We start from the raw sequence: 22,045 nt of genomic DNA on the forward strand, positions 1-22,045 counted from the left end.
TATGGGGACGGGGCGAGCGCGTGCGCGCGGGGCCCTGCACCGCCCGGGGGGCGTGGCCTTGGGCGGGGCGGCCCCGCCCCCTCGGCCGGCCGTGCGCGCGCGGGAGCGGAGCTCGGGGCCGGCGGCTGCGGGAGGCGCTGAGGTGAGGGACGGACCCTGCCCCGCCCTGGGAGCGCGGGGTCCCACCGGGCGTGAGGGGACACGGCGGGCAGCAGCGCTGGGATGGGTCTGTCCTTTCCAGCCGGACCCCCGAACCTGAGGGGTTTGATTGAGATGGGGTGATGGCGAGGAGGGAGCGGAACGATGAGCGATGTGGGCAGGCTGGGAGGGTGAGGCGCCCTGGCCGCCCTCCCAGCGCGGGACTTGGTGCTCGTGTGGCCGCCATGGGACCCCCGGGCGGGCGCCCCTCCCACGGCGGGCAAGGCAGTCTCTTCTGAACATGCTCTCGTAGAAAACTCCACCGCGCTGTAGAGACCGGAGGGTGAGGAACATGTCCGACCAGCTCCCGAGAAAGTCTGGGCTGCTTCCATGCACCCGAACCCCGATCTCAGCCCGCAGCCCCCCGTGCGCTGCCCTGGGCTCGGGTTTGCGGGCCTTGGCCTTCGGGTTCGGCTGTGCTCCCGCCTGTGTGGGAGCGCTCAGACCTGGCGGGAACGCTGTGGGAAACATCATTCCTGAAAAGTTTCTGTGCTTGTTCTCTGTGTTAAAACATAATGTAGCTGTAGCCGTCTGCATAACTCTGCTCGCTGCTTCGTTTCCTCAGTAGCTGTGAGAAACTTTCCTCGTCTCTTAGCCCTCCTCTGAGAAATAGTTGGGTGACAGACAAGTCTCGCAAATTAAAAGAATGTTCCTCTGTGTTCCAGCAGGATCTGGTTTTGTTTGGCATTGAAAACCTCTCATGGAGAATGCTTAAGCAGGAATCAATGACATCACTGGGCAGGAAACACTCTTGGAAGGAAGAGTTGCTATCAGAGCAATCTCACATGATAACAGGCTCAAGTTCTTTGCTAGCTGAATACATCACAAGTCATACATTGTTTTGTGGACTGAAATGCAGATGTTGCAGATACTAGATTTTATTTTTATCTTGCAATTTCACTTGAGAACCATGTTATCCAGTTTTTATTTCGTGCCAGTAACCAGGGTGCCAGATTTTTCTCAGCAAATTTGGCTTCATGAGAAAGGACACCAAACTGCTTCAGTGTTTAACATCTTCAGTCTGTAACTCCCATCAAACCCTAATGAGGTTAAATTTGTGTAAACATGCACCTGTATGGTAGCTTTGAGAAGAAAATCCTGGAAATCATCCCCACATTGAAACAACTTTACCTTGTGCCTGACACAAAAAGTTGGGGTTCTGCTGTCTAACGCTGGGCAGTTTGTTTTGATTCCAAGATGTCTCTTTGCTGGGAGGAACAGATTCAAGGGTGCTGCAAACTGAAGCAGTTTGGTGTAGTTTCACACAAATTAAGCTTGCTGACAAAATCTGCTTGGAAGATGGAAAGAATTATTAGTGATAATTTAAAATCCGTGGAAATAAAGTGAGAGTGAGCTAGGTAAGAGGTGGCTGAGGGCTTTGGAGTGGGAACTGATACCTTGTGGTAAGAGGGTGAGCCAGGGCAGGGACTGGAAAGGGGAATTGAGCTTTTATCACTTGCAGATACAGCATATGCAGGCATTTTTATGTTGCCACAGTAAATCACATGTTCTCCTGAAATCATGCAAGCTAGTGGTTGGTGAGTCTTTGTTAAGAGATTTTTTTGCACTGCAGTGTTAGATAAGAAATCTTCAAACATTCTTTTTTTTGTGCCTGTTTTATATTTCACATGCAGCTACATATGAAAATTTTATATTGGTAAACAAGAGGTGGAATGACTGAGTTTGCAAGCATCTAGATAAAAGAGGAAGAGAAAAAGTTTCATTTTGAAGCTGTGAGCTCTTCACAAAACACTCAAGCATGGATGGAAATGTTGAGAAGAAAGAGACTTGAAAAGAAAAATAATACATGAATTAGGGTTTTTTTTGGCTTTGAAGAAACTGTTTTCTCTAAAGAGCAAGGTGTTTTTAGAAAGGTGCTTGGTTTGGTGAGTTTTCAGAAAGGATGTGGACTTTGAGGGCTGCAGAATGGTTTGTCACACACGTGCTGCCTTCAGCACCCCACATTCACGTTGCTTGAATTTCTTGTCTGACTGCATTTATAGGAGCAATTGTAGCTGAAAATTCTGCCCCTTGTTAGTACAGAAAAGTCAAATACTTGTGCCCTGTGAAGAAGCTGACACTGTTTCAGTCTGGACAGCCAGTCAGGGATGCTTCTTTTTTAATTTATTGCGCAACAGCAGATATTGCACTGGTTTGTGGGTGAGTTTTTTCCTCATACAATTTTTAACAAGCTGATAACCATTATTATTTTTTTCAGATTTTTTTCCTGTCCTTGCCTAAAAATGTCCAAGGTAAGAACATTTCTGTCTTCCAATGTAACAATGGGAAATGCATTTTTTGTTTTTAAATATTAATCCTCAGTGACAAATTGTGCAACTTGCATCTGTTTGATGATGAAGGTTATTTGAAATTTACTGTCTATAGGAGACACAATATTGAAAGATGAGGGATGTAAGACATAGTTTAAAGTAGTTTCATGCAAGTATAAATCTCTGCAGTTAACTAATACTCTTGGAAGGATTTAATTTTGGTCAGAGTTGTATAAAAACTCACTGGTGCATCTTCATTAAAACTTCCTTTCTGCAATTTTGTTTTGAGCAGGCATCATTTAAGAAAATGGTGGGTTAGATTTAATTACTTTCTTTACTAATAGAATCAACCAGTTTTCCAATAAAATATTATTGTCATGCTGGGATTCATCTCATTCTTGGCCCCCAGCATTTGCTATGATGGGTAAAACACCCATGTTGGTTTATTGGAGAGAAATGAGCAATAAAGGATGTTTGAGTGATGTGTTTGAAGAGGGAACTAAGAGATGTAAAGATTTCTCTGCCATATCTGTAGCAGTGAGCATTCTATTGTGTAAATTCCCCTTCCCCACGCTTGATGAGAGCTCTCTGAAGAGCATTTCCATCAGATGGCTTTCACTTCACAGCTTGCTCAGGGTTTTGCTTTGGATGTGCTAAAAAAGGATCAGGAATGGTCATCTTTTTATTCAAGTCCATAAAAAACTGTTTTATTTTAACTGTGTGTGAAGACTGCTCAAAAAGTTATTAGTGCATACTTTGTCATGCTTTGATAAATAATTATTTGGGATTTTGTTTCTGTTTCACTTAAAGTGATCTTGGCTGGATATCTGAACAAGTAAAGTTTTGTTTTTAAGCTCTAGGTCAGTGTAGTTGTTCTGCACTTCTCTGTGAAACCATTGAGGATTAGGAACCTCTGATTAGTTTCCTCTCTGTCCCATAGCTTCAAACCTTTTGAGTTAAGTGAGGAAAGCAGTTATACAAACTACTAAATCTTGACTGGTTGCTTATTATTGTCTTATTTTATTTTTTTTAATTTCATTTGTAGCAACAGCCTGCTCAGTTTACCAACCCAGAAACTCCTGGCTATGTTGGATTTGCAAACCTTCCCAACCAGGTTCACCGAAAGTCTGTGAAAAAGGGGTTTGAATTTACTCTGATGGTGGTTGGTAAGGAAACATTTTGTAGTTTTTCTCACAATTAGTGCTTGCTCACAGGGAATTTGAAGTTAAATCAAATGTTACTTGCACTGTTCTAAGGCTTTAGCTTGCATCAAAACTTTCCTTTACTGTTGAATTTAGCTTTCTTTTATATTTTGTTGATTCTTGCAGCAGTTGTTTACCACATTAAAATCATGCTTGAATACATTAATAAGTTTGTTTGTGGGTGAAGAAAGTTTATTGTGCACTCCAGCAATCATTCATTCCTTCCTTCCTTCTCCCCTGTCTTACAGGATTCCAGCACTCCGTTTCAAATATAATTTAAAACTGGTTTTGCATTTGAATACTGTCTTAGTTCATTTATGTGTTTTGATTAAGAGACTTGTATTAAGCCGACCATTCTATTTATAATGTTATTTATGCTTCTTTAGTTCAAAACAATCTGACCTCTATCTTTTCAACTTTCCAAATACTCTTGTAAAAGAGTGAGAAGGACTGAGAATTGGATCAGTTGGCTTTGATGTCAGCTGTTACTTTTTAATTTAATCATGATTTTATGTTAGCAGCTGTAACCTAAAGTGTTATTCTATTTGATAATTCATTGGGAGTCTTGATAAAAAATCTGGGAGTGTTGATAAAAAATCTGATGTCTGCAGAAATACCTTGATCATTTGAGAAATGGGTTGAAAATTATTCTTGCAAATTAAATAGACTCCCAATTCAAATAGACTTGGGTGTTTTCTCTGTCTCTCTGTGAGCCATAATTTGTGAGTTTTGGTGTTTGAACTCTGTAATTCTTTGGTTTAAATAGGCTTTCACAAAAAGTACCCTAATAGAATTAGGCTCTTCATTACCTGGCCCCACAAGAAATAAATCCCATTTATGTGCTAGATTTGCCTAAGAGAGATCACAGTGGGAATGAGCAGGAGAGGTGAGATAGTGATGATGATAGGAGGTGTTTGACTTCTTAATGGTTTTGGATTTCAGTAGTTACAGGGAGAGCCTGTCCTCAAACCTTTCATTAGTTTTGCCAAATGACAGCCCTAGCACTGCTTTTGTTCTACTTCTGTATTTTGTTCTTCAGTGTTGTTCAGAGTTTGCCCTTATCTTTGTGCTCCTATAATTTTATTGTAGTTTTTTACTGTATGTTTCACTGGTTTTGATTTGGATGATGCCATAAAGAATATCTCATAAAATCCAAGAGTAAAACCAAACCATAAGTAGCTGCTTCAAATTATTCTGTCTACTCTGACTCTTCAGAATTTACTGTTCAGTGATCCTAAAAGTGTGAACAGTTTTGAGAAAGAAAAGATCTGCTTTCTCTAAACTTCCAGATCTCTTTGAATTCTAATTGCAAATTCTGCCACATAAAACAGTTCTGGAAGAGAGCAATGTAAAATTGTATAGACCAACAGTTGTTTCTTGTCTCTTGTAAAATAGAAATAGAGGAGAAATGATATGGTGTGAGAGTGACAGAAAGAGAATTAATCCCCCCATGTTGGAGTGAAGTGCAACTTTACTGTTGTTGCCTGCCAGTATTTTAAGGGATAAATGGAAACTAAAGGAAGAGGACTTGGAAAAAAATAATTTCATTGAAAATTTGGAGTGGTATTTTAAGCCACACTAGCAGAGGGAGGCAGCTGATGTAAGATAAAATAAACTGTGCTTTAAATTGTTGGTTATTTCAACAGTTTGGAATGTGAATGCTTTCTCTTCAAATATGCATGGAGTTTAAGTATGTTCTCTTGTGGACTGTGTCACAGTGCCTGTTCTGAACTCTCATTTTTCATTAAGTTGCCATCCTCCTTCATTTCTGAGCAGGATAATACTTTAAAGCTGCCTGTGCTGACAGAATCCTAATCAATGATTTGCTTTTTTACACAGCTTTTGGCTATGTTTTTTTCCCCTGCTATTGTTTACTGTGGTGTCTGAAAATATGAGCTGGAGTTTATAAGAATTTGGCTGCTTGGCTGTGTTGCTCCCTAAGAAATCCCAGTCACTTGTGTTTATTTTTATGTTCCTTCTCATTATTAAGCTATGACTTCATCTAAATAGTTATTTGACTTAAAAGTCACTTAACTACTGTAGCCAACATAATCATTGACAGTGACTATGAAAACTGATTTATGTGTAATATTTACCCTTACTGAGACAGTGGAAGGTGGCACTGGATGAAATCATACTTTTGCTGAAATGATTCCATGTGGCTGCTGAGTTACTCTGGGTGCCTGTCACCCTCACTGGTGCAGACTGCACTGGCACAATCTGATCTTCAAATCAAAGGTATTAAAAACTGTCAGCTCCTACTCAAATCTTCATTTCAAAACAATTTCTGTCCTTTTTTCCTGTTGTTCAGATGTTTTTGTCTGATTCATATTGCAGTGTTACTCAGACATTCTGTGGCCCATCATTTTAAAATTTTTTTTAATTTAATCCCATCAACAACTGAAATAAAACTAAAATTCTAGAAAAATATCTCTTCAGTAAACTCAAGTACTGAGCATTTCAAGTTGCTACTCTTCTTTATGCTATAAACATTTGTTCTGATTAAAATCTTGATCTTTAATGAGTCTAAATTTTCCTCATGGCCGTCAGTTATCTCTAGAACAAAAATATACTTACAGTACAATTTGGTAATCCCCAAGTTCATCAGTATAAAAAAATTGCTCAGTGACCATATTCCTCTTGCTTTGAGTTCTTGTTTGCCATATTGGCATAAGAAACAGAAATAAATCCCACTTTATGTAGCCTGGCTGTACAGAAGTTCAGCAATGGATTTTTCATTGTTTAAATTGATGATAAAGCCTTGACAGGATAGAGCATCTCACTGGGTATGATATTTCACATTCTGGACTGATAACAGAAAAGCTTGTCTTAAAAAATCAGGAGACATGAAATGGAAAATCTTAAATCTAAATGGGTCACAACTCCACTTGTCTGGCAGCATTAATTACAGATCATCAGTGAGAGCTCTGGGAAAGTGCACTACAAAGGCAAGATGTAAAAATTGTTATTCAATCTTTTTGTGTAAACTTGGCTAATCCAAAATTAGAATTTGCAAATTCTTACTTTGAAAGAAAAATGAAAAAATCTGTAGTCAGATAATACTGTCAGATACTCCTGAAATTATTTATGTAAATATATTGAATTTATCTTTCTATTGAATCACAGGTGAATCTGGATTAGGAAAATCTACATTAATAAACAGCCTCTTCCTGACAGATCTCTACCCAGAAAGGATAATCCCAGGAGCTGCTGGTAAATACATCTTTGCTCAATGGTTTTTGGAGTTGAATGCTTTTATCTTTGAGTTGAATGCTTTTATCTTTGAGTAAAAGGCAGCAGTAATTTCTAGCTCCAGTAGTTTCTAATGCATTTCCTGACACTTGAGCTGTTTGATAAAACCATTTTCCTCTGCACCCAGGATGTCTATCAGGTCTTTGTTATTTAGTCTTTGTATTTGTATTAACACCTAGAAATTTGATCCCTTCTTTTGCTTAAAAACATTCTTTGTCTCACACTAAGATAAACAATCAGCTAAAACAATCAGAGAATTTATTTAGTTTTTAATCTGTTGCATTTGTAAACATATGAATTGTTTATGCCTGTTTGCACCTTATTTCATTTACTTTAGATTGATATTTAGTGAATGACAACTTCACTTCCTATTCTTCATTTCCTTGTCCTGTTTTTGTTGTTATCAAAGTATGAAATAACCCAGCAAAAGAGAACATTGTAATAAGATAAAAGATGCAATTTTTCTCTTTTTGCTACCTGTTGAATGAATTGCTTTATATAGATCAACAGTTGTTTCTTGTCTCTTGTAAAATAGAAATAGAGGGGAAATGATATGTATTTGTATTAACACATAGAAATTTGTGTTAATGTTGTGAAATTTTATCATGTTAGCTGATGCTACTTATTACTTCCAGCCTCAAGAAAAAATCCAATACATATAATTTTTTATTGTTCTCCCATTACTGATGGTTTTGTCTCAGTTCCTTTTGCCTTAATTTCTATGTTATTTTCAAGAAAATTATGGAATCTCATACTCAGTCCTCTGATAACACTGAAGGAATTTTTGTACTGAGTCTTTTTGTTATCAGGCCTTAGAATGCAATGGATAGAATAATATTTTTGCTGTTTTCTCTGCCAGTTGATTTTTGGAGCTGATCTCAGGGTGCCCTGGTGTCAGGCTGGGCTGTGCAGGATGCAGTTTGTTGTTTTCCAGATAAGATTGAGCGCACAGTGCAGATTGAGGCCTCCACAGTGGAAATTGAGGAGAGGGGAGTGAAGCTGCGCCTGACGGTTGTGGATACCCCGGGCTACGGGGATGCCATCAACTGCCGGGACTGGTACGTGCACACACAGCATCTCTTCATCCATCTGTGGAGAATAACATGGATTTCTTATCTCTCCTGGGGGGTGGGAGTGTGCTGTGTGCCTGTGAAATGCTCAATTGGAGGTGGGATTTTTTGTTTTCTAATTTTGAAGAAGTTTAATCTTGGTGTTATGAATGAACTCCAATACGTGTGAAGAGGCAGCAATAACTTTGACACAACTTGAAATCAATTTTGTGACACTTTTTCCTTCTTTGTTAACTTCCATTTTGCTTGAAAAAGCTTTAAGTGAACAGTGACCTTGATTCTCAATAATACTCTGAGAAAGTAAATCACCTACTCTTCAGTGCAAGCAAAAACCCTCTCCTAGATCTTGTCCACATTCACTTGTCATATTCATTATTCAGATTCTGTGCCTAATTTTTAAATGACTTTTTTAAATGCGTAATTTTTCATTGACTTAGCTTTTGGATGTTTGTTTGTTTAGTATTTTTTTCTTCTTGCAAATTTACATTATAGTAAATACTAAGAACTAATCTTAGGTCAAATCAGTTTTCAGTGGTAATTCCTTTTCCCACATCTCTCAGACCCCTGAACCTCAAGGCAACCTCTTCCTTTCCCCATAATTTTGGAAATTAAATTGCCCAATGAAGTGAAATTCAGCTTCAAGCCCACATGTCCTGTCCTGTGAGCCCAAGGGCTACTGCATGAACAATCTCCTGTTTCATTTGTTCAAAAGCTTCTTGTTGTTCAGGACCCCACTTGAAGTCGTTCTTCTTCTGGGTCACATGATAGAGAGGCCTTGCAATCTGACTGTACTCTGCAATATGCACCTTACAAAATCCCACAGCACCTGGGACAGCCTGAGCTTCATTCTTGCTGCTCACTGGGGACAGAGCTGCTGTTTTGTTCACCACATCCATTGGAGTCTGACAATGTCTATTTTGCCTTTTTACGCCTAAGAACTGGATTTCCTGAGCAGGTCCCTTGACCTTACTTTGTTTTATGGCAAAACCAACCTTCAGGAAGATCTGGATTGTCTTCTCCCCTTTCTCAAAATCTTCCTCTGCCGTGTTTCCCCACATGATGATGCCATCAATGTACTGCAAGTGTTCTGAAGCCTTACACTTCAGAAGTAACATCAGCCCTTCTGTTGTGTCTGAGGACATGCCCTCTGGAAACTGGAGCTGCATTTATGCTTGAAGAATTTCCTGTGGTGGTTGTACTTCCTGTCAACTCCTGCCCCCCTGCTGCTGAGGCAGTGGTGGGTTTTCCATCCCACTTCCTGATGTCTTTTCTGTGGCCATGTAGGTGAAACCACAGGTTACCACGTGGTGTACATCCTGTCCCTTGAGGATGGGGGTGTTTGCTCCCAGGAGCAGAGACTGGCCCATACTGGTGGAGTATGGAACATTTCCTCTCTAGTTTGCTAGAGTGTTTCAAATCTGTTCTTAATCTTGGACAGTGTTTCCACAGCTGAGGTGCAGGTTGGTCGGGAAGAAAAAAAGTAATATTCATGTTGCGAGAGTTGGGTCACCTGAAGCACTGTTTGCTCTCCTTCTTGCATTGACAACAATGCCAAGGAGTTGACATACAACAGTGGTGTGCTCTGTACAAACTTCTGCCACATGGGTTGTGTACAGAGGACCTCAGAGGATCTACAGGGGACTGATGGTTATTTGGACCCCTGGAGATTGCCTCCAGCAGAGTTAATTCTCTCAGGTACTGGATACCTTCCTCCATGGCCTTGCACCTGCCTGGTCACACCATTAGATCATCCTTGAGGGAATACCTTTCCCTCACACTTGACAGAAGTCACCACCAGAGCTGAGAGTTTCTGTCCTCATCCCAATCCCCTTGTCAATGCCCACATCCCAGGACAGGGATCCCAGTTCCTTGGCTTCCCTATGATCTGATTCCGTGTGGTGGGCCACCATGTCCTGGTACCAGAGCAGCCAGGTTGCCAGGGTGTCCCCAAACAGCAGCTGAAATCTTTTCACCAAGGATAGCAATTGGATGATCATCTCTGGCCCTGCCTCTTCCTCCTGCTTCCTCTTCATCCTTCACTAGGCAAATTGATTTGGTCTTGGATTTCTTCTTCAGCGTAGGGCAGCTGTTTATGGCAGTGGTTCAGCTGCAGTTGGAATGGCCCTGGTGCCTGTTGCTCTGCTTTCCTCCTCCTTGCCTGAGGCTGCTCTCTAGTGATGAGCAGTGTCCAGTAAATAAAATCCAGGGCTCAGCACACTGCTATAAGTTGCTCCTCTCTGGAGTTGTCCCCTTCTGTAGATCTGGGCCAGAATCAGGACACTGATGGATAAAAAATAGTTGGATATGAGCAGGCAGTCCCTGAAAGCCTTTAGTGTCCCAGGCTGTGTCAAAAGCAGTGTGGCCAGCAGGCTGAGGGAGGGAGTTCTGCCCCACTCCTGTGAGATCTGCATCCAGCTCTGGGCTCTAACACAGGGCAGACATGGACCTGGTGGGGCAGATGCCGAGGAAGATCACAAAAATGATCCAGAACAGCAGTAAGGAGAGGCTGGGAGAGTTGGGGTTCCATCTGAGAAAAAGATCCAGGGAGACCTTACTGAGGCCTTGAAATATATCCAAGGGGCTCACAGGAAACATGGAAAGAGACTTAATACCAGCAGGGCCTGTAGTAGCAGAGCAAGGGACAATGGTTTGAAACTGAAAGTAGATTTAGGTTGGATGTAGCAGAAACTTTTTTCCAGTATGGAGTTGAGGCCCCTGACACAGTTGCCCGGAGGAGCTGTGGCTGCCCCATCCCTGAAAGTGCTCAGGAGAACCCTGGACCAATGGAAGGTGTCCCTGCCCATGACAATAGCTTGGAAACAGGTGATCTTTAAAGGTCCCTTCCAAAACAAACCATTTATGATTTTAAAGCAGTTTGCAACAAGAACCTTTAAATATCTTGAAAATGTGTAGTTAATGCTAATCAAGATATAAACACTAACCCAAGAGAAATTTGTTTTAGAACTAAGGTTGGGTTATGTATATATTATCTTTATATACATGTATATGTAATATGCATAGTAGCTTGTTATTATTATTAGATTATATTTTTACAACAATTTTTACAAGAACAATTATAATTATTGTTATTATTCTTTGTTATTCTAGAACTCCAATAAAATTTTAAGATGTGCTCTTCTATTTTCCCTGTTCTATAGAATCAGTAAATGAATTTTTGCCCAACAGAAGATTGGTTCACCAGCAGGCTATCTTAGTGGTTTAATATTACCTTTGAAAGAGTGCTAAAGTTGTGGGTCATTTGGTGATTCCTCAAATCTGTGTTTGTTTTCCAGCTTTAAGACCATAATCTCTTACATTGATGAGCAGTTTGAGCGATACCTGCACGATGAGAGTGGATTGAACAGAAGGCATATCATAGATAATCGAGTTCATTGCTGTTTCTACTTCATTTCTCCATTTGGTCATGGGTAGGTGTTTCTCTGTCATTTTTTTTACATTATTTTATTTTAGAGAATTGGTTTATGCCTGGTGACTTAAATTTTCAGAATCAGGTTGCTATTACTTAAGCAACTGCTGTAACTGCTAACATTAATTGGCTGTGTTCTTTCTCTCTGTGTAAAGAGAGATATTTCTGTTGGAATGAAAATAAACTGGTAATTTAGAGTAAAAATAAATAAAAATTTTCCATATTTTAATTTCAGCCTTAAGCCTCTGGATGTTGAGTTTATGAAGGCCATACACAACAAAGTAAATATTGTACCAGTGATTGCAAAAGCTGATACACTTTCTCTGAAGGAGAGAGAGAGACTAAAGAAAAGGGTGAGTGTTTTTCTGGCTTGCAGAAATGTGTTGTGCTTTGGTTGTGGCAGTGTGGGCATTCTCATTAACCTTGCTTTGTCCTAGCTGAGGAAAATAGAATCTCATGCACAGTGTAGCATCACTTAATATGTAGTTTGATATCCTGTGAAATATTTTGTTATGTATTTAAATGAGAAACTGTCCTTAGAATGTTGTTTGTAAAATGGTGATCTGGCTATGTTTACAGTTAGATTGAGTGAATTTTGAAACTTTTGAAAAATATTTAAATACATTTGCTGATGGTAATTGCTCAATTACCTGTTTAATCAATCCTAAAGCAGAGATAGTATCTGCATTTATAATGTGCACATGGGTTTTTTCCCCAGTCAGAATTCTGATGGTTAAAAAATGGGATTTTTCAGAGATGTTTCTGGTTGTGAGGCTGTTTTTCTTCCCTTATGTCACTCCTTTTAAAGCATTCCAGCTCTGTCTTCCAGAGGCAAGACCTCTTAACACATCCAGTCATGCAGGGCTTGATGCTGTATTTGCTGGGAGGAGGTGGGATTCAGCAAACCATCATCAGCTAATAACAGCTATGAAGTTTAAAAAGAAGTGTTAGAATTACCTTGTCAAAGGCATGCTCCAGTCTTAGCTCTTGCATTGAAAACTATGGTTTTGTCAGTTATTCTGGAATAAAAATGAAGACTTTATATATAGTATACTCTAGTAGGTATGTTTAGAGTGCTAGAATTCTGCAGAAGTAAAGATTATTCTCTTTTAAAGAGCAAAATTTGGGGTCTATGGTAGATGGATTCCTGGTGTGGGTACCATTACTGTCAATCATGAAGAAAAAAGTATTTGTAATGTCTATATCTCAGTTTTTCAAACACTCCCACCCCTACTCCCCCCAAATAGTAATTCAGATGTAAGAGCAAGGAGGTTAAGCTGTAGAAAGCAAGTATAATTTCTTTGTCAACACCTTTATTATTATAAAAAAAATTGCACAGGTTTAACATAGCACAGCTTCCACAAAGGATGGTGGTTTTGTGAACACTATTGTTTGTATGAAAGTCCATGGCAAGCAATTGTTGAATATCATGAAGAAATACAGTATTTAAAACCAAATCCTTGCTGAGCAATTTGGATCAATAAGATGAATCCAGATTTCTTAAGAGACTGTGTATTAAGTAATTTTTAAGATTTAAAAATGCTGATTCTCCATGTGCATTATATCTATTTCTTTTATGCATATCTCAGATTCTGGATGAAATAGAAGAGCATGGCATCAAGATTTATCACCTGCCTGATGCTGAATCAGATGAAGATGAAGATTTTAAGGAGCAGACCAGACTCCTGAAGGTGTGACTGGTTTAATAGTTATATACATGGATAATATATTGTATTTTTTCAGACTGCTCAGATGGCTTTAGGACAGGACCTGCAATGCAACGTGGAGTGAGTCACCAGGTTCACCCAGAAATGAGACACCTGAAGTGTCTCTGCCCAGGCTTCCCTAGCTTGGAGGATGGTGGCAGCAGTTCCTTTTATTTATTTTACACCTTTAATTTAAAATAATTATGAACTTATTACCATAATATGCAGTGCTGAGCAGAACAAGAGTTGTTCTTGGAGTTGTTTGTCCTGGTTTATTGTAAGTAATTGTTGCACTTTTGGCTTTCAGGCCAGCATTCCATTTTGTGTAGTGGGGTCCAATCAACTCATTGAAGCAAAAGGTAAAAAAGTCAGAGGTCGGCTCTACCCATGGGGTGTAGTTGAAGTGGAGAATCCAGAGCATAATGACTTCCTGAAGCTGAGGACCATGTTAATGTAAGTTAGAACATTCCAATTACATGGGGGTTTAGAAAACAATCACCAAGATAATCAAGCACTGCACTGGGGGTTTGCAGCAGTTGTGTAATCCATGGACACATTCAGAATTTGTGTGGAGAAGGCCATGAGCAGCCTTGACCTAGCTGAGCTAGGCCTAGTCAGAAGTTGGACCACACAGGACCCACAGGTTCTCTCTGATCTGAATTACTCAGTGATTCTGTGAAAATAATGATTTGTCTGCTTCTTTCATCCAATGCAGTGTTGTATTGCTGCTCAGATCCCCTGGTCATAAAGCAGGTTGTGCTGATTTTAATATATCTATAAGTAGATACATTTGCAAGGGAGCAGACCTGAAAAGCCCCCTGGTTGGTTTTTTTCCTGGTGTATGCTACTCTGTTTTGCCTGCTCAGATTAGTCAAAGGCCTCACCCAGGAGTATAGCTCTGTCAGGGCAGTCTCAGGGCTGAGGTGACCTCTCTGTGTCCTTTATTGCACCAATTGAACTGAAATCAGTTTTAAATTAGTGTGCTAAGTGGGTGTGCATGCTGAGCACATTGATCCAAACCAGTGCTGAATGCCAGAGTTGCTTAAGCAAACTGATGTGACACAAGGATGTTTTATCTGTTAATTACTCTGCTTCCTCCAGCACCCACATGCAGGACCTTCAGGAGGTGACCCAGGATCTTCACTATGAGAATTTCCGCTCTGAGAGGCTCAAACGAGGCACCAGGTTGGCATCTCGTGGTTGCATGCTGCTTTCCCCTCTTCTGAATTTCTATTTTGCTCTCTCTGTGTCTCACCTACCATTGCATTGCTAGGATTTGGTAGAACAAAGGGTAGCTCTGTAACTCCAGTCAACATCAAGTTCGATTGAGCAGCTTACAAAGAATGTAACAAAAAACTATTTGGTAAATCTGAAGTGATAGTGGTGGAGTTAGGGAATTGTGGGAATAGATCTGTGCTTTGCTCTGAGGCTTAAACATGGTTGGGTTGGAATGTTGAAGGTACTAAGTAGGACAGATGTTTATGATAAATGCCTTAAAAAATCTGCAAATTAGATCAGAGCTGATATCTTAAAAAGAATGTGTGGAGGTTTTTTTCAGAATCGACAACCAGAATATTTGGATGGGGGCTTTAAAAAGAAAACTTTTTTGTAGTGCTTTATTAAACGTGACATACATAAATAGTAGCAGACACAAACTCTTAGCCCTGTTTTGAGCTGGCTTGGAGAGGGCACAGCTTTCCTGGAAAGAGAACTGGCAAAACACCCCATTTTTAAACACAATAGCAGGGTCTGTAAAGATGAGTTGGGGAGTTCTTGTGGAAACTGCACGATTCCTGGTTTTGGTGTTTCTGTTGCATCTCTTCTCACAGCCACTAGAGGGTTCCAAATTGCACATTTTGGGGTTTTTGGGGCATTTTGCAAAAGTTTCCACATCGAGCTGTTAACAGACATTTTGTAACGTATCTGGTCAATTTTCAGCAAAAAGAGTTTTCCTTTTAGAGTTTTCTGCCTGCAGGCAAGATAAAATCCTCTTGTCTCCTGATTTGAAATCCTGCTTTCTGAAATTCAAGGTAAAATCCCCAAACTTCCCAAGTTCTGGCACCTCTTATCCAACAGGTGGTACAAAGGCCTTAGAGGTAATGTGACCTAAGGTCATCCAATTTTTAGAGGATTTCAAGTTGCTGTTAAGTTGGGTATGTGAAACTAAAACATGTTTTTGTATATTTTCTAGTTAAGTGAATTTATTTCAAGCTTGCACTTCTGCTACCAGGAGTGCTTACAATATGTGTTTGTTGTCTGTACTCACTAATGATCTCTGAGATTTTGTGGCACAGCAGATTCTTTACAATGTATTTCTTTACAATAATTTATTTCTTTTTTATTTACACAGGATTTTTTTACAAAGTATTTCTCTGTTAGCTTTTTAACAAACACCAATTTGTTTGCTTTGCATGTTTGATGGCACTTGCTTGATTATCTCCATTAGTAGATCCTCCCTGTTGTGACATGGAGAAGGAGAAAGCCATTAGCAAAGTGATAGGAAATCTTGAATAAAGCCAGGTATGAGGGAGGCAGTCACTTCTCCCAAGTAACAAGTGGTGCAATAACAGGAAACAGCCTCAGGTTGCACCAGGGAGGTTTAGATTGATATTAGGAGAAATTTCTTCACAGAAAGGGTGTTTGGGCACTGGCACAGGCTGCCCAAGGGCAGTGGCGGTGCTGCCATCCCTGGAAGTGTTCAAACTGCTTGTGGATGTGGCACTGGGGTGTTGAGTTTGTGAGGTCCCCAGGACAAGGTGAGAAATGAGGAATCTGACTCCATGTTCTCAGAAAGCTGATTTCTATTCTATTCTACTCTACTCTACTCTATTCTATTCTTATTCTATTCATCATATCATATATCATATGCTATACTAAAACTATACTAAAGAAAAAGGATACATCAGAAGGTTTAACAAGAATGAGAATGAAAAATTCTTAATTGACTCTTCAGAATCCAACACAACTGATGGTGATTTGTCATTAAGTAAAAACAATTAACATGAAACCAATCAAACAAGCACCTGTTGGTAAACAATCTCCAGACCACATTCCAAAGCAGCAAACACGGGAGAAGCAATCAGATAATTATTGTTTTCACTCTTTTTTGAGGCTTCTCGGCTTCCCAGGGGAAGAAATCTTGGCAAAAGGATTTTTCAGAAAATATGACAGTAATACTGAGGGACATGTTAGTGGGTTAACACAATAGTGGGTTAATGCTTGGACTCAGCAATCTTCTAACCTTAATGGTTTTCTGTTTCTAACAATATTAATACTATTTTAGGAAAATAGAAGATGAAGAAGTGAATAAAGACCAGATTCTGCTTGAGAAGGAAGCAGAAGTAAGACGACAGAACTTTATATTCTTGTAATGGGGGAATTTTTGTTTTGTTGCTGCTTTAGAGCAAGCATTTATATGATCTTGGTAATTCATAAAGGAAAAACAGCTATATGCCAATATAAGGTTATTTAAGGTTCACTAAGAAAACAGAAGGAGGAGGAGACTCAGGAAAGGGATTTTTTGGAACAAGTGGAATCTGGTAAAACATGATTCCATTTTACTGATCAGCAATGGATGTAACACACACTGTGTGGGCAAGGAGAGACATCCTCATGGGAGTAAGGGTTCTGCAGTTAACAGCTGCAGAGTGGGACAAAGTCAGTTAAGCTCTGCAGCAAAAGAGAGAATGATGGTAGAAACAGTCAAAAATAAAATATTAAACCAAAATTCTCATTCTGCCACTGTGACAAATTTATAATGCATAGATCTAATGCTGCTTTTCCTGTTCCTCTAACCTTTAAAGGTTTTAGATAGGCAAGACTAGAAAAAGTGCAATGAAAAGCAAAATGTGGGCAGAAAGGCTGAAGTGGGACCTGAAGCAGGTCCTGTGCTAGGGTAGGTGAGATTAATAGCCTTGTTGAGAAGTGGATGACAGAAGGGAAAGGGTCTGACATGATCACAGATGGCAGGATGAATGGGAATCTACCACACAAGCAAGAGGTTAATGGGATTCATAGATGGTTGATTTTAATTTAAAAAGCTACTTCTAACAAAATCTGTTAGTCTAAGCTGCAATACTCTAAAACTGAGCTTCAACCAAGTTTAGTCATGCTTGTGTCTCACTGGATGGTTTGTCTGTAATAGTTGCTTCCACCTAGTCATCCCTAGCAAGGGAGTTGGGGAATAATCCTGACAATTATTTTTTGATGACAGATACAGGAGTAGCTTGGAGGAACATAACCAGGCTGCTTTTTTTTTTTTTTTTTCTGATAAACTTTAGTAAGTGTAAATGCTTGTTCAGTACTTCAGAACCATAATTTTTATACATGTAACATCAGAGACTTCCACTTAGGGATGCTTAAAAATCCCATCCCACAGTACAATAATAAAATCTATTTATTTCAGTCAGTAAATGCCCACGGTACAATAGTCAACCCAATTTATTTCAATCAGTAAATGCCAGCCTCTTCAGTGATGCAGAGCAGTAAAAGGAGATGCCATAACCTGAGTACAATACCTGTCACATAAAGAAAATGCAGATATGTGATCCCTCTTTAATAAAAATAAGAATTAGAGTGATGACAGTGAAGAATTATATTGTGAGCTACAGAATTGTTCTGTGCTGCTTTTCCAGCTGCGTCGCATGCAGGAGATGATTGCAAGGATGCAGGCACAGATGCAGATGCAGATGCAAAGTGGAGAAGGTGACAGCAGTGGGCACCATGTGTAAAGTCTTGGGTAAGATGCTCAAATAACCTTAATAAACTTAAAGGGCTTCTCCTTTAGCTGCTCTCTAATGTGCTTGGTATTAAGAAGTTTTGGAAAAATGTTAACGAGATGTGTTTCCATAGGCTTCAGTGTGAATTAGGATTAACTGCTGTTTGCAAAGTGAGATGGCTTGGAGTCAAACTAAACAGTGTGGTGGTGTGTGTGTATACATATAAAAATTTCCCAGAAAGCCAATACAATATATCCTGGTAAGAATTATGGAAGAAGTCTTTGAAATAGTTGAACCAGGTTTCTTAATCTCATGATGAAGTCATTGTTTACTTGTGACTTATAAAATGTGTGCAGTTCTTTCAGGTTTCTTAATGTGAGAAGACTGCTGATCTGAAATGGTCCTTTCCTGTCTTGTTTTTAGATGATTTTATCCCCTGACTCCCAGGAGACCTCCTGGAGCTGGATTGCAGTGGTGGAGGACAAAAGGATGCCTCTTGCTTCCATGTGATCTGGAGCTTGCTGTGGAGTTTAATGTGGGACTGTTTTGTGGTAACACCTTGTGAGATGTATTTCATAACATGTAGTCAGTTGGTATTTTTATATATTATGCACATTTGACTTTTATTTTCTTTAGTCCTTCTTTTCCTGAGGTTATTTTAAATTTCCTATTAGGGATACAAAATAGTAATTGAAAGTTTTCTAGCCTGATAAGCAGTAGATAATAATATTTTTTAATATACTTTATTAGCTCCCTACTTTTAACTTTGTATTTCATTTAGAAATAAGCAGCTGCCAGTGATCCCTTGTTCAGTGCCAGGTAACAGTCACCTCACTAAGGCTGCACCCCTGCAAGGTTAATTTTATAAATATTGCAGTGTTTACATGTGTGTGTGAGACCAGCAGCCCTTTCTCTGTCTCTGCTCACAGCAGAGGATTTCCTTGGCCTCTGCAGAACATCAAATGAAAATTCAAGCATGCCTTGTGTCTTAGCAAAAGGAAGAAGAGGAGATGCCTCTGTGAGAGGCACACTGTATGTTACATGACAGGCATTATTTCTTTTAGATTTACCCTTGAGGGTTATGGTTTTCCTAAAGTCTCTTACTCTATTGCAGCTAATTTTGAATAGTTTCTTGTAGGCCATCACAAATCACTCCTGCTATTTTCTGGCATTATTGTAGCCAAATAAATTTGAATAAGGCTGATTTTATTGTTGAAAGAGGTAAACTCCAAAGAGTAGTTTTCTATGCATGGGTGTTTCCTACATCCAAAGTGTAAGAAATTCTATAATTCCTAATAAGTATTTTCATACTATTTTTAGGGCATTGTAAACTGTTACATGTAGTAAAAATATATATCAGCACACTTCTCTTTTTAAAAGTGACCTGTTCCTGACAGGATCAGTGCAAACTGTATTTTAAGTTCTTGCTCCAGGATGGAGTCAGCAGTATTACTTCAGGAGAGACTCTGTTTTCTTTTATTAGGCCAAGATCACTTTTTTAATCCTAGTAGCAAAGGAGACTGTTTTTATCTTGGCTGGACTTGTGCTGCAGATCAATCCTTGTGTTGTGTTTGCAGCAAATAATCAATAATCAACACAAGTGCCCAGCTGGTGGCTGACAGGGCAAGCAGTGACACACCCTGGGTTCTTTGCTGCTCCTGATAAAGCCAGCAATCAGATTTCTTCATCTGTTCTATCACAAAACATCCATATCTGAGCAGCTAATAAACAAATAGATAGAATTGCAACTTCTTTTGGCTCTTTGAGCTCAGGTGCAGCTGTGACTTTTATAATTTTGTTAATGTTCCTGTGGAAAAAATAATAGAATTTCTGCAGCTAATGTATAATTCCAGCGGTGCTTCAGTGGCTAGATTAAATATAAATATCAATTGAAATTTTTACCTGCCTGAAACTGCTGTTTTATGTTTAAATCTTTCTAAAAATGTGGAGTAAAATCCTGCATTGTAGCTGGGGATGTCCAGCTCTGTCTTCCAAACTTTGACACAACTCATTTGACTTTCCCTTACCTTGACAAAAGTGAAAATGAGAACCTTTTTGTATGCACAGAAGAGTTAAATCCCATTTTATCAAATCTCTACATATAAAACTTGGATGGAAAAACATGTGCTTCTAAATTCTTGAATTGCTTTTTCAAAAGAAGGTGTAGGACCAAAGTAATGTAGCAGCACTGTCACAGAACACTCCACAACACCTTATTTATTTCTATTACCATGAGCCTGTACTTGAAGAAAAACTGTGAAATGTAAAATGTCTGCACAGGGGCCTGGTTGTACTTGTCACTCTCACTGTGTATATTGGGTTGAAAGGTTTTTTCTTTTATTTTTAACATGGGAACAAGAGCACATTGTCCATTTGTTTAGTGCTGTTTGGTCACCATCTGTGAAATTATTTCTTTGGAATATTTACATATCTATTAAAATATTTGTTCAGGCTAAAGCATTTCATGTTATTATAAAGCAAAGAAAAGTTTGATCTAAATTGATCAAAAAAAAGATCTAAAAATTCAACAGGAGAAATATTTTTGTATGTTGCTTTGGCATTTAATGGGAAAAACCAAGTTTATGGCATTAGCCATTTTAGATAATTAATTACTGCATTTTCCCAAGTCTTTGGGACAATTGTTCATAGTGTGCCTGATGTCTCTGAAGATTCTCCTTCACTTTTCTTGAGATGGTCTTGAAATGGATGGTTTTGTGCTAAGGCATGAAAAGCAAGACTACTTTTCTCAGAAAAGCTGCTGGTAAAAGAAAAATATGAGTAGCAGAAAGGCTTGGGGACAACAGGTAAATTCTGTTTGGTAGTTTGTTGAACTGGCCACAGTTCTTTTTCTTTTACTGTGTTGTGATGGTTTTTATATTAGGACTAAAAATACTTTTGAATTTGCAGAGCTTTAGAGTTGATAGCAGAAGTTACTAGTTCTTGGTACAAAAACCTGTTATAATCTGTGTATTACAATTAGCTAAAACTGTAATAAAAATGCTAAAAAGCTGTTTTGTGTTTATTATGATTCTTTATTGTACTCAATATTAATTTGTGGTGGTATGTTTGAAATATTGTCCTGTTCTAGCCAGGACAGGGTTAATTTTTGGGGCAGCCAGGAAGGGCAGGGTTGGAGTGACAGTGGGTGGGGTTGGGCTCCATGGTGGGCATTTTCTCTCTCTTTTGCATAATTTTTGTTATTTAATATGGTTGCTATTACTGTTCCTTTTCTTATCTCATTGCTGTTTCCAGTAAATTGTTCTTACAACATTTTGTGTTTCCAGTTCTCCTCTCCATCCTGATGCAGAAAAGAGGGATAGAGGAAGAGGGAGCAAGTGACTGGCAGCCTGGTTTGGAGTTTCAGTGGGAGCAGTGAATTAGGAAATACCATTCCTAAACCAGGACAGCCTTAATTCAGCCCCAGTGTGGGGCACAAAGCAGTGAGATAACCACAGATGTGCCCAGAGCAGGTTGGAAACAGGTTTGATCCAAGCATTTTCTGTGTCTGAGAAGTCCCAATGTTGCTTGGTCTGTTCAGTGGGTGTAGTGCCTAACTCTGTGTTTATTGCCATAGATGCTCCTCATGGGGGTGTTTTTCAGGGCAGGGAGAGCAATCAGGATTTGATTTTTGCTTTTTTGCTGTACTGTGGGATGCCACTTTCTGACATGATAACATTGAGGACAATGAGGGTCACTTGATGAAAATTCAGTGTTGCTGTGCAGGAAGAACAGAGGAAAGATTATTTTCCCCAGCTTTTCACCCCTTTTTCCTCCCTCCAGCCTGTTAGAGCAGCTTTTGAGAGTTTTGAATTCCCTTTGTATGTTAAGGAAAGCATGTTCTTGTTGCTAAGTCTGCCAGGTCAACTCAGTGGGGTCCACACCATGTTGAGAGTCAGGACAGAGATTTTAGGGAGGTCACTCAGAGATCTGCCCCCAAGGATGACTAAACATGCATAGCATGGGAGAAAATGGGCCAGGTTTTGGGGAAATTCTCTGCTGCGGTGGTTTGGAAGTTCACCCCTAAAGAAGTACAGAATTTTTTGTCACCGTTAAAGTTGACAGAATGTTTGCAAGGAGAATGCTGTGGCAACTCCAGAGAGGAGAAACCTCTTGCAGTGTGCTGAGCCCTGGCTTTTATTTACTGGACACTGCTCATCACTAGAGAGCACCCTCTGGGGAGAGGGGGGAAAGCAGAGCAGCAG

The 22,045-nt window shown here is 39.5% G+C and overlaps 1 protein-coding gene across 1 annotated transcript; it reads left to right on the forward strand.

Moving 5' to 3' along the window:
* The first annotated feature begins 126 nt into the window (after nucleotides 1-126).
* Nucleotides 127-20,854, forward strand: SEPTIN2 (septin 2). The gene is made up of 13 exons (XM_054282290.1): nucleotides 127-142; nucleotides 2,417-2,450; nucleotides 3,514-3,634; nucleotides 6,797-6,883; nucleotides 7,857-7,980; nucleotides 11,286-11,420; nucleotides 11,655-11,772; nucleotides 13,009-13,110; nucleotides 13,433-13,578; nucleotides 14,227-14,310; nucleotides 16,409-16,466; nucleotides 17,760-17,863; nucleotides 18,267-20,854. The coding sequence occupies exons 2-12, from the start codon at nucleotides 2,442-2,444 to the stop codon at nucleotides 17,853-17,855; spliced, it is 1,080 nt and encodes a 359-aa protein (XP_054138265.1). The 5' UTR covers nucleotides 127-142; nucleotides 2,417-2,441; the 3' UTR covers nucleotides 17,856-17,863; nucleotides 18,267-20,854.
* Nucleotides 20,855-22,045: the final 1,191 nt, after the last annotated feature.

Source organism: Melozone crissalis, unplaced genomic scaffold, assembly GCF_028551555.1.
Source record: "Melozone crissalis strain CALT ecotype California unplaced genomic scaffold, PUWL_Pcris_2 ptg000034l_1, whole genome shotgun sequence".
Lineage (NCBI taxonomy): Eukaryota > Metazoa > Chordata > Aves > Passeriformes > Passerellidae > Melozone > Melozone crissalis.